A 13727-nucleotide genomic window follows, 5' to 3' on the forward strand; every position below is an offset into this window, starting at 1 on the left:
ATATTGCCAAGACACTTTTGTGTAATTGAGCGCTACACAAAACTTAATAACATAACCTGCTGTATTGGCTGCTAGAGCAGTGGGAGCTTCGTGCAAACACCTTCTGATGGAGCTCTATGGCAGAGGGCACGGTGGCTTGCACTGTTCAGTACCATCACTGGGGTTTGATAGAGCTATTTGATATTGGTGTGGTTGCTGGCTGTATGCGAGCTAGGAGCTCTATAGTAGGGCATATGACGGCTGATACAAAGCTGACAGCGCCGGGTGGCCTTAGTATGATGGAGTGCCATGACACAGGACGGGTGGTATACTAGACTTTGTATTTGATGGAAAATATAAGCAAGAGGCAGATGGCTGGGCTCAATAGAAATATATATATAGAATCGGACACCAAATACAGCTCCATCAAGCACACCATACTTAGTACTGGCATACAGGCACTACAAGGTCTCCTGCTTTACAACTACTTGTCCTACATCCTTTAGGATTAGGTTAAGGTACGTAGTAAAACAGATTTGAGAGTACGGAACATCTAAGATAATTCTTTGGGTAACAAACATATTGAAAATGGTGTTGCATTACACCACATATAGAGCATTAGGAGCTATTAGTTAGAATCGATAACCAGGACAAGTCAAGTTCTCTTCGGTGAAAACGTGCCCATACACAGACTGAGTCTAGTATTGGGATAGAAAACCACTGGGACAGTTTCTTTCTACTGTCCCCACAATAGTACAACGCCCAGATGAGCGCCGTTCACTTCAGTGTGGTGGAGGGTCTCCAGATGGATTCTAAATATAGCTTACAGAGATGAGCACTGTGCCCACACAAAGCCGTAATTAATTACAAATACCTGGCACAAGGCTTAAGATGTACAGCAGTCAGCTGCCTCAATTTCGGTGTAGGACTCCGTGCCTTACACACACTGCCGATGATCTTGTTCAGTGTACCGGGTGGAGGAGGCGTTGCGCTGCTTGTGCCCCACTTGTGGTCTGTGGTTTTCGACAAAACGTACAGTTCCTCGTTTTGGAAGCCCCCACAAAGTTCAAAACTAAAAGCAACCGGCATGGGAGCCGTTTAGTCTGAAAGAGCTCCTGTTTCTGTTGCGACAGATCATTCCTCAATCCACAACAGAACATGCACTCAGGAAAATAGATGAGGATGCAAGGGGCACAGGAATTACACTGCAGAGGAAATCTCAGAGAACACGCACAAGTGTTCAAGGACACCCCTTGGTCAAAGGTATGCAAGTCCACTGGTGGCGCCTCGGGGTTTGGGGTGTACAGGCGACCCGGGGCAAAGCCCATACCATACAGTGGGCTCTCGGGTGACTGGGAGGAATGCAGAAAGGCGTGGCACATTGATTCCATGGCTGCGATTCATGGCCGTGCCCCCCCCCTTCTGGGCACACAAACATGCAAGCAAGCAGTTGTTTTAAGTACGAGCAGGGCACAAGTTAGAGATGGACGGAGTCATCCCGCCCCCACACCCACCCCCTCCCTAATTTTAGAGATGGGACGCCATCTTTTGTAGCCACAGGCCGAACAAGGTTCAGAACTGTCTCTTTTACTTGAAAACCGTAAAGTGCACACTGGCAGTTCCTGAAGCAGAGATAAACATTTGTTTTGAGCAAAAAGGAGACTGAGAGGGTGGAGCGAGTGAGTGGCCGGGACATGTGGGTGAGGAGAGAGAGGGAGATGAGGTACGGAGCAGGAGGTGAGCAAATATTTGTTTTGAGCAAAAAGGAGACGGAGAGGGCGGAGCGAGTGAGTGGCCGGGACGTGTGGGCGACGAGAGAGAGAGAGATGAGGTAGGGAGCAGGAGGTGAGCCAGCGAGTGGTGCGCGCGCGCTTGGGAGAGCACACTTAACTTTTCAAGCACTGCACTCGTGCTTGTGTTGCACCGCTGCTCTCTCCCGCAAGGTGGATGCCACCACAAGCACGAGTGCAGTGCTTGAAAAGTGAAGACCAATGGCTAAAGGCCCTCCTAGAGCAGCGCATGCGCACTGCCTAGGCGAGACCTAAAAAACGACCTTTTGGTCTGATTAGGATATGTTAAGGATACAAGCTCACAGTAATGATGTTGTCACTGGCCAAGAGGCGATAATTTCTCCCTTCCTTCAAACATCCTCATTGCACAAGTTGACATGTTGCTCTGAGTAGTTTATACCTGCGATATAAACATGGAATAATGATGCCCATGGTATACTAACAGAAACATTGTGATCTGTATTAATCCTTCCAAGTCTGCTGTGGAATACACAGATTAATATTTTTTACGTTGCTGCTGTAAATGCATGTTGCAAAACCACTGTCTGTATTTGGGAACCTCACTGTGTGCTGGGTCTGTTTACTTCTGAAATCTTAATAAAACAATTTCAACTTTTTCTTTCTCTTGGTGCGATAACCTAACTGCAACAGATCTACCCACCATTTTGAGCTACACTGATCCTATTAGACTGTTGTTATTGGAGCCGTAGCAAGGCAGATTTACATACAGTTGCTCTCTCTCCAGAGTGGCACTGGGAACAGAAAAATGAAATTGTGCCTAGAGCAATTACCAAAAGCTGAGGGTAATTCAAGCATTCCTCTGATCACCTTTTTAGGTCTTGCCTATGCAGCGCGCAAGTGCTGCTGTTGGATTGACCTCTTGGAATCGTTCTGGGCTTTATTGGGAACTCGTGCATCTTTTGCACTGTTCCCAATGAGACCTCGTGCATGTGTGGCGTTTACCTTGAGGGAGCAAGCAGTGGCGCCATCTGTTAGCAATTATCGCGCTCGCTCCTGCAAGGTAAGCGCTGGACATGCCTTCAGTGTCTCATTTGTTTGTTTGCTGCTTGTTGTAAGGAAGGAGATGCCCCTGTGGATGTTTGTTCAGTTGGTGGCAGGCTCTCTGCAGACTTAGCAGCAGTTGTGTCTGTTTGATAAGGCTAAAAATAGCCGCATCAGATGGCTTCTTTGAGCAGCGCAGCTCGGTACTTTTCTTACCTTCGTTTCAGGGATGGAAATAGATTGCTTCAGGGCAGGCGTTGGTGCTTTCACGGCCCCGCCTCCTCCCTTGCACAGCAGGGGGCTGCCCCTTCGTGGCCTTGGGGGACCCCAGGTGCATTGATCCCCCCCAAACTGACTGTAGTGCTCGCAGTTGATGTTGTGCAGAAGGCAGTCATAGTGTGCTATAGCTGAGAGATTACCTGGCGTGGAACGCCTTTTCCTGAGAACCCACCCCCCGCCCCCACTGCTGTGCCGGGAATCAAACGGTATATTCTAGCATGTGTCATGTGATCTATTCCACATAGAAATGGTGTACGTGTGCTCGATGCCTGTGTGATATGCAAGAAGCGGCCAGCATGTGATAACATCCTTTAGTTGTTGAGAAGCGTCTCCGACGAGCCTCCGTGATGTGTACTCTCAAAATAAGAGTGCCGGTACTCTGTACCGGACAGTACCGGCCCATTTAAAGCACTAAGGAGTCTTCTGCTATTAGTGGGCCATGTGTATGCACATTCTATGTAGTGTACGGTGGAATATCAGTGCTGTATGTGTAGGTGCCACTTCGGGAGGGTGTTTATGTGCTGCGTCGGTTTGTGTGTGTATTTGCCTACTTGTGTGTGCGGAATATCTTTAGTGTAGTGTGTGTGGCCTGGCAAGATGTGATTTCTTTGTGCTGTGGAAGGCCACTACAGTGTGGCTAGGTGTGTGGCGTGATGTCTCTGCTGTGTGTGTGCCTGTTTGTGTATGTACCTGCATGTGTGTGGTGGAATGTCAATATTGTGTGTAGAGGTGTGTGTGTGGCGAGAAGACATATCTGTGTTCACTTGCTTGATTGGGCCGTGTGTGTGTACTTGCCTGTTTATTACGTGTTGTGAGATGTCACTGCTGAGTGCGTGTTGCTGGGGTAATGCTGCTGTGTGTATGTTCACCTCGAATGGATACATGACAGATATTCGTGCTTCATCAGCGTGGAGGCGGAGCCAGCCACTATGGTGGTGCAGATTACGATTACAGGGCGATTTGGCTTCCCGTCTGCGTGACAGGATTGGTTGTTGCTATGACAGGATTGAAACCAGCTTTCAGAGTTCTGTTCATGTTCTATGACTATCAAAGGGAGTGTCCTTGGGTGATTGAGGTGTAGGCCACTGTTAAAGGTACTTTCCGGACTTCAGAGAACTAATAAAGCACCAACGGGATTGGTTGTTGCTATGACAGGATTGAAACCAGCTTTCAGAGTTCTGTTCATGTTCTATGACTATCAAAGGGAGTGTTCTTGGGTGATTGAGGCGTAGACCACTGTTAAAGGTACTTTCCGGACTTCAGAGAACTAATAAAGCACCAGTAAGTAACTCTGGTGTTTTTAAAATATCGGCGCTACATTGTGGGCCCAAGCGGCAGAAGTTCGTTTGTTGCCGCAAGTCACGGTCGAGGTTCAGTGGCGGAGCAGTGTGACGTGGTCTCAGTTTGTAGTGGCTGTGGAGGGTAGAGGGGAGGCTTCATGTGTCGTGACAGATCATTGAAAAGTAGGTTGTGCTGAATCCCAGGACCGAATTGCAGAATCTATGGCAGGGAAGGGTTGTGTGAACAAGACCCAGCAACAAGTACATGTTCCCTGCATCTTGTGCCCGATCTCTCTCACTTCTAGGATTGCTCAGCTGCTGAGGAGCTGCTCTATAGCCGAGTTTGTTCTGAAATTGACGTATCCAAGAATGATGCGTGCCTGTATTAGGGTGCATTGGAAGTACTGTATGGGGAGCAGCACACAGGGGGCAGGACGTTGCAGGGAATAGCTGGTGAATGTGGACCGACCTATAGAGAAATCAGCGAATACTGGCACGTAGATGGGTCTGAAAGCCCGTGGTTTCATCCACCTTAAACGAGGACTAGAGTATGCGTGAAAAAGCAAATAAGACATGTGCTACCGTTTCAGGTGTAGAATTGCAACCGGGGCAAAGAGTGGATGTAGCACTATTCGTCTATTTTGCCAAGAATGGTTTTAGGAGAAGAGAGCCATGTCTAAACTGAATCTACCATTTTCTGTCCAAAGACGCTTTATAAAATCCAAGTATGGCTCAAGTGCACTAATAGACTTAAAATCTAAGAACATATTTGTCAAGAACCCTCTTGATGAGGATTCTGCCTCAGTCTGCACTACCCATGCCCAGTAACATTTCTTCAGTTGTGCCTTCAGGAGGATAAGTTCCGGGAGAGTGGTGTTCCATGCAGCTTGCAGTCCCAGAGAGGTTAGTTAGCAGCTTCTTGACATTGCTAAACCATGATATCTTACGAAAGCTGTTGATAATGACTATTCTATTCTTCTCCAGAACTTGTAAAGCGCATGGCTGCCCAAAATAGGGCTTCCCAGCGTTGTCAGCTTGAGAGGAGTGAGTGAGTTAAAAAGAATATGACAGAATTAAGGGAAAAGTTCACTTAAGTTTTTTTCTGAACCTCACAAAATTGACCTCCATTCTGAGGCTGAATGGCATAGAGTTCCAAAGCCTGGGCATGAGGTAGGCAAAAGACATCCCCCACTTCTGGCTCTCTTGATTTGTAAAATGCGTACTTTTGTGACTGACGATAATGCTGAGAAAACGCTAGTTCTTGCTCAAATGTAGGCACATGCATAGTCTAAAGCACAATTTCTTGGAGCTACCATTCTGGACGCACTTGCTGGAGGCCAGACTGCCTAGCTACAGGTACCGCCACATAAACATCGAGCTTTATTAGTTAGTATGTGTTTCACACTACAGAGACATTATGGTAAGCAGTAAATAGACAGAAACAAGTACAGCAATTATAGTATATATTTGTGCACACCAGTTGCTGCAATATATATATATATATATATATATATATATATATATATATATATATATATATATATATATATAGCAATTGATACAATACAGTATCCAGCGGCTTCTGGCAACTTGGAAGAGTGGTGGATGGTAAGGGAGATCAGTTCGCTGTGAGACGAATACTTTACTTCACATACAGTGGAAATGACCGACTGCTATAGCTATGCAATGTAAATAGATAAACTACCCTGTGGTCAATTTGAGACCGTGAAACAATGATACAAGATATAAACAAGCATTGGCATAGCCAGTAGGTTTTGCTTTTGGGACCTTATAAGTATTTAGTTATGCAGCATAATATCCTTGGTGCAACAACATCAACTGTTGCATGGCTAAACACTTATAAGGTCCCAAAGGTGAGACCTATTGGCTATGCCAATGCGTGTTGTTTCTGCCAGGTCTGTTAGGCAGCCACATGAAGGAGGTCCAGGGATGCCAGAGAAATGCACACCCAATCGCTTCTTTATTGGTGAAGTGGCAGCTGTTCAGGGTGTGGGGCCTGGGCCTGAAGGTAGAGCCACACTCCAAGCAATGGAGAGAGGGATAATCAGGAGATAACACTTGGGGTTCTTGGTGAAAGATGATGCCTCAGAAGATGCTGCTTAGTCAGTCCAGCCAAACTTGACCTTGCCAAAGTCTACTCACCAATAGCGGTCTTAGTCAGGATGGTCTTCCACTAGCTGTCTGTGGATTGAAACCTGTTTTACTGAAAGAAGCTGTCACTCAGGGCTAGTCAGATGAAGTACATTTTGTGATGGGCACCACAGATAATAACTAACTGCCAAACATTCTCCAAAGCAAATCCCAAAACACTGTACAGTCTCAATGGCCTGTGACCAATTACAACTCCTCTAGAACTCCAAAGTCAAAAACCTTTCCCATTCTCTGCAAGTGGGAGAGAGTACCTAAATTCCCAAGCTTTGGCCCTTCTCACAATAGGATGACAGCAGATGCCCATTAGTAGATTAATAAGAAAAGAAATTCTGGACAGGGGTTCAAGGTAGCTTCACAACAGCCAAACAATGGATTACCCTTCACTATAAAGACTCTTAAACCATTGTACCAATAAAATCCCAATATTTCCATAAAGGAAAAAAAGGTCTGAGAATTGCAAGTAACCAAAAACGTATTAATCTGGTAATAACACAACAATCAGTTGCAGAGGGAGGCTAACCTTATCTCACTTTATAAATAAAATAAGTGTTTCTGCTACCTCCAGTTAGACTGAAGGACATGAAGGATTGCAGAGTTCCCCATTTTTGACCAGGAAAGTCCCAATATTTTCACATCAGATTGAAAAATGCACTAAAACTCCTAACTGTCATTCAGAGCATGAACCTAAACAAAGATGACGTGAAACACCTGCTTTGGACCACTTCTATATGGGCCGAGAGACCCACCTTCCCAGTTTTGTGAACATGTACGCCTTCCTATGTATTATATCTTTGATGTGGCAATGCCTCCACACTGAATATTGGAGTGGTGCTTCCTGGAGTGTGTACGGAATATTGTGTGGTATATATTCTTTTACAACAGTATCGAGGTCAAAATATAGAAGACAAAAGCATTGACAAATTCATATCTAGCCTTCCTTCCAGCAATAGTTTACTCCAATGATTCTGAAACCAGTACTTTCTGGATCTCTTCATCAGCGTACACTGGTGCCCCTAAGGCTCTTTTGTTCTTTGCATTTGGTTCTAAAAACTTGCAAGTTTTAAGTCTCATCATACGCAATATAAACCACAGGAGCAACCTGTAAACTCCAAGTGGAACCTTGGTAAATATCTGTTTCTAACACTGTCTCAATTAGTTATGTACCTCTCGTTCCATCACATTAGCACATGTTCCTCTATAGTTTTAAACATAAAATAGCAGCAGAATGGACCTTTACCATATGTAATAATAGTGATATGAAAAAATATCTGGTAGAAATTGTGGTGATCAAAAATCAATAACAATTTTATAAACAAACATATCGAAAGGATTAACAAAGTGTTTATAAACGAATACATTAAAAATACATACTAAAGAAATTATTACTATTAAAACAAAAGATTTCCTCAAAATAAATTGGAAGAATGAGAAAGACAGGAAAGGAAAAGAAAAAACAAAATCAAATATTAAGATTTTAACAATTAAACTATATATGTGGAAAATAATTGAAATGAAAATAAAATATACACAAGTGGTTAGAAAAGTGAAAAGAATACAATGTCATAATTCACGGAGGTTCAACACCTTCATCTTGAGAACAAATGGGGTGAGTACAGAAAGACTTCTGTGTAAATGTTTACCAAAGAATATCCCTTTTATTGAGAAAGCATGTGTTTGATCAATTCTATGATTTATACAGGTACTATTCCACAAGGATAAATCCGATGGCATACAAAAGTCTTTCCAACATGTGGTGATAAAGCTAAAAAAATAGAAATAAAAAGATCCAATAATTTCTATTGATTAATATTGTTAGTATTGTGCAAAAGAGAACCCCAAGTGCATTGGAAACGTGAGAGGTAAATTCAATGTGAGCATTTAATTCATTTTATACTATATTCGGCTACAGAAACTAAAAGCTTTGTCACAAGAAAACACGTGACACAAGTCTCCTTTCTTTTTATTATATGACCTACCTAAAATATCAGCTGTGTCGGCAATCCTATGTAATTTAACTGTTTTCAAAGTAATCAATTAGTAAATAAAAATGAGTGACTTTTGATGTTTTATAAGTTTTAGTCCACTTTGTATCCCACCAATCATTGGCCAGCATACAGATCTTTTGGTCTCCCTTTGTAGTTCAGTCAGAGGTTAATTTCTTGAGGGGATACACTGGTGGAGTTATTTATAAATCAAGGACGTTTTAGGAATACTATCCACCCATTTTGAAAGTCTTTCCTGTGATTGAAGCTGTGTCCCTCTGGTGTATTTGGTGAACAGAATGGAATTCTAAAAGTGACCACAACTGACATCTTAAATAAAACAAATAGAAACAACAGCCTACACTTGATAGTGCTTGTGAAATAATTATTTTGCTGCCTTAGCTTCAGCACAAATATTGCTTTTCACTGGAGAACAGCAAGTCAGCTGGATACGATGACAGAGAAGAAAGTGTATCCACTATTCAATACTTCTGCATAACAAATGTTAGGCTGGGGTACAATTTGAAGTGTTACAATAATGGTTGTGAAAATTATAGGACATTTTCAAGACATATATTCACAGATAGTTACTGAAAAGACATGAAAAATACTACAGCTCTTCCACAGGACTAAGTTGTTTTTGAATTATTGTGTTGTATTGATTGTTGTTAGTTTTGTCATTTTAGTAAATCATTTACTATAATAGTGAATCGTTGAGAATTCTTGACTAATGCAAATATTGATGCTTTTTTCCAACATTGTAGGTTTTACCAGATGGCAGTTATATGAAGCTGGGGTCTGAAAAAATCAATTATTTCACCATGATTATAGTGCGAGTTGGCATGCTTGTTAATGAAGTGACCCCATCACTTGTCAAAGCGTGCATCATTGCCATTCGATATTCCATTGTCCGTCATCAGTCAGAGTTGAAGCCCGGGTAAGCAGCATGAAGGCATATAGGCAATTTAAAATAGTGAACAAAACTATGACAATGAGCCTCTGTCCATCCCTCCTAACGCCCCTCATAGTGCTGGAAAAAGGATGTGGGATTTTGGGGTCAGGAAATTGAGAGAGGTGTGAACAGTGCTGACTTACCATCAGCAATGTCTTTCTATTTGGTGGTTCCAACTGGACCCCAATAAAGAGCAAGTTCTGAGTAAAAAGGGGATCAATATAGAAATACCCATTAGAGTTAAAGAAGCGGTTCATGCAAAGTTAACACAGTTGACATAAAACGGTTATTTCATATTAACCATAAGTGCAATCATAAAAAAAATGGGATTGGCTGCCTTTTTCATTAATGGGTTGATTTACTATATTAAAGATTGTTTCCAAAATTCTTTCAATTTTGTTTTGTTTCTTGCACTTATATTACCACTTATATAGCAATATGATTTTCTTAAACAATTCGATTCTCTTATGTCACATTTTGAATGGAATTATAAAATGCCTTGGTGTGCCTTGCATTTTTTAAACTAAAATGTGTGGAAACTATAGAAATGGTTAAATACAAAGAGACACAGGTGCCGCTTCACAAAATAATTTGTATGGGCAGTAGTACTCCAGGAATATTCTTTAATGTTCTCTTAAATGCCTTTGTGAAATGGCCACAAAAGGTCCAACTCCCTTTGAGTGAAAGTGCAAAGAGGGTGCAAACCCTTCTGTTTGTACTAATTGCATATGAATATGGCCAGAATATTCCCATTTTAGATGTTTTGGGACCTATTTACCAACATATGTCATACTACATAAAAAAGCACTTCATGGGTACTTTTTTACGTACTCTTACATTCCTTTGTGCCTCAACCCCACCGAATGTAATCCATGGAGGAAGACCAAGTTCAATGTGCTTGGCACATTTCTGAGGATATAGAGTAAAATATCCTGCAGATGTAGAAATCCAAAATTGAATGGACATACTCTTTTTGGGATACTTCAGTACTAGTCTTTAATGATCACCACGGAAATCAGCAGGTATTATTTGTCCCGTTTATGTTCCAGGCAGGAACAAAAACCATTCAGGGAACTTCAACTGGAATTCAGGCTTACACGCTTGGCTTTTTTTTTTTTTATTGTGAAACATATTCAAGATTCTATCTTTAAGCAGAAGTTTACCCTTGATATAGAAAATGCTGTTCCTAGTCTTGATTGGCTGTTTCCACTGACTGCATTACCCAAGATATGTCATTTCTAACAGTCTTATTTTAAATACATACTCCTATATTTTTTCCAACATCACTATTATGGTTATGCTGGCTTCTATTAGTGCTATGCAAAATTATGTTTATTCAATCTATGGGATGGTGGATGCTAATCACATTTTCATTACGATTTGCACCTGGCTCCCACCACTGAAATAACACAGAAATATGCTGATGTGGGGCTGGGGGCTGTTTGGGATTTTTTAGGATTGTGGTCTTCTGGCCTATAAATACCATTGTGTGGGCCCTATGCCAAGAGACCTGGCAATGGTGATTACAAGAAAGAAGTCCCTGCTGTGCTTCCCCACTTCACTTTCCTTTGGGGCAGGAGACTATAATGGGGTCGTTTTTTGCCATTAATTTTCTTGCACCACTACTGGTCGCACAGGAAATGTATTGCTAAATCTTAGATTTCCATGTATAACCTATTTCAAACCAGATTTAATTCTGCAGCAGGCTTTAAAAAGTCCAGATTTCCAATTTCTTTTTGTTCAGGCAAATTTCTCGCCCAACCCTAGCTTTTTTTAGATTGATTCACATAGATCTTGGTTACCCCATTTAACAATACAGAACTGTAAGACTCTGTTTTGGTTATATTACATTTGCTTTAATTTGTACAAGTGGAATTGTTGCAGACCTAATTACTGTGCATGCTACAAACATAGTGAGGTGGACGACATGCATATGTGATAATTGCTCTGCATGGCTATATTCGATTTTATAAGACCAAGATGGCTATTTTGCCACACTGTCTATATATATTCCATGAGCTTTTTGTTACTCACGTTGGACACATTTTTAAGGAGTAGAATAGCTTGCTTGTTTCCCTGATTTGAGCGGGTAATAGACCAAGGGTACATCTGGACACATTACATTTCCTTACAAAAAAAAAGGAGTACTGTGACTTCCTGGCCTAGTGTGATTATTTAGCTGCCCAGATGCAGTTCTTAGTTAATTGACACAGGAAACTCTTTAACCAAAGACTGGTCTCCGGATGTCATGGGGATGTGCAGTAATATTACTTAATCATGTCTCATAGATGGGTTTGTCTACTTAATCTGCACTTGAGCATTCACATGTCCAAGATATGGGAATGGGCATGCTAGAGTTATGAAAACCACCCCATTTCAAACTGCTACACTCCTTGGGGGCTTCCGGGGTAGACAAGATGTAAAAAGAGGCTGAGAGGGCGGGTTAGATTGAAAGTGACAGTTGTTGATGGGCAGCGTGTACAGTGGGGACATTTTTTGTCATTTTAGAAGACCAATGTAAAATGTGGGGCCTCTCCTGGTTAACCTCTATTCTGTGTATGGCTGACCATCATAGGATGAAGAGTGGTTTCCCAGGAAGGCCTCCTAAATCTGATTTGTGGGCAGAATAAATTTTGCCGCAGGATGTTGCATGGTACATCGTTTCTGTGAGGAGAATGATAAATGGAACATCTCCATATGCAGGGTCTGTGGGATGAGAAGAGCTAGGAGATGCCTTTGATTTATAGACAGTGGGATAGTGTTTTTACCTACACTAGGGACTGCACAAGTGACAGTACATTCACACTTTTGCAATGTTACCATGGAGTTTATTTTACACCTGCAATTCTACATGACATATGACCGCATAGACCAGGGAACATCCCCAGTTGTGACTATCCTCAAGCAGACATCATGCACATAATTTGCTATGGCCCAGTGGCTGTTCTATTTTGGGTTACATTATTAGAAAGGATCCTTAAAATTGTGTGTGTGTGGGGGGGTGATAACTTCCCCACACAGTCACCCTCATTTGGAGCTTCATCCTAAACCTAAACAGAAAAACTTGAAGTGCAGATTAGTGGCATTATGAATACTTCTGGCTAAATGACGCATTATGATATATTGGGTATTGTGAACCGGTGTTTTTCAGGCTACGTTTTTCCACTACTGAAATTAATTGTATAATATTGATGCTGCTTTTGTGCCTAAATACCAATAAAGATCTTCAAATACAAGAAGTAAAATTGGATGTAATGCTTCACCTTGGTCAAGCAGATTGTGTTCAATGTAAATGATCTTATTTCTTTCTGTTACTTTTGGTTGTTTCCGTATGACTAAAGCTTAGATACTATTCCTCTGCTGTTTGTCCACTAGGGGAACCAAATAATGTAATCTTGTAAAATGGAGACCATATATATTGAGAATTGGTAGTCGGCTCTGTTTTTCAGACTCTGGATTCCCTTTATTGCTTATATGGATGAACATAGTTAGAAGTGTGGTCAAGCAGCACTGTTTTATGTATATGTTTCTCTTAATGTCAGTGTTTTATTTTCCTTCAGCGCCCCTGAAGCACAAATATTAGACTACCAGACTCAACAACAAAAAGTGCTCTCTCAGTTAGCAGTGGCATATGCTTCACATTTTGTTTCTGAATACCTACAAAACTTTTACAGTGCAGTCTACGACGAGATCAAAATGGGTAAATTCGAGTCATTGCCTGAGGTAATTTCTTATGAATTCAAAATCTTTATAGATCTAACTTGCTCATTTTTGACAGTATTTCTTGTATTGCATGTCATCACTTACCCTTACCCCTGTGTCGCCTTAAATGTGTGATTTACTATGTAATTGTGGTGTTGTATGAGTTGCACTATGAAAGGGTCGGTAGCACTGCAGAGCGGTGAAAGTTGATGATATGCAGTTACCTTACTATGCCTCAACAGACTGCACGATTAGTGTCACAAACATTTCACAAGATGTATTATTAATTAATAATATACTCTCTATCCCTAGGATAGTGCTAGCAAAGCACTTTAACAAGAAATAAATCCTAATGAGGTAGTAGATTTCCTGCCACACTTCATAGTAAAAATTTTTTAAAGAAAGAGTTTTCAACTCAATAAGTTATTTATTTATTTCATGTGTTGTCCCAAAGCGATGCACAGAAATCTTTGTTTCATGTCAGTAAGTACACGTTTATTTAGTTAAAAAAATAATGATACATCCCGACACTGCATGTTTCGAGGGGCATCCCCTTTTCCTCAGGGCTGCAAATAGCATGAAACAAAAG

At 41.5% G+C, this 13727-nt stretch overlaps 1 protein-coding gene across 1 annotated transcript in view; it reads left to right on the forward strand.

Annotated features, from left to right (window-relative positions):
* ACOX2 (acyl-CoA oxidase 2) overlaps nt 1–13727 on the forward strand; it is a 243585-nt gene that overhangs the window by 128984 nt on the left and 100874 nt on the right. Inside the window, exons 7-8 of the mRNA XM_085624741.1 lie at nt 9249–9421; nt 12997–13159. Coding sequence (XP_085480867.1) covers nt 9249–9421; nt 12997–13159 — 336 coding nt within the window. The remainder of the gene's footprint in view (nt 1–9248; nt 9422–12996; nt 13160–13727) is intronic.

Source organism: Triturus cristatus, chromosome 9 (assembly GCF_964204655.1).
Source record: "Triturus cristatus chromosome 9, aTriCri1.1, whole genome shotgun sequence".
Taxonomy (NCBI): Eukaryota; Metazoa; Chordata; class Amphibia; order Caudata; family Salamandridae; genus Triturus; species Triturus cristatus.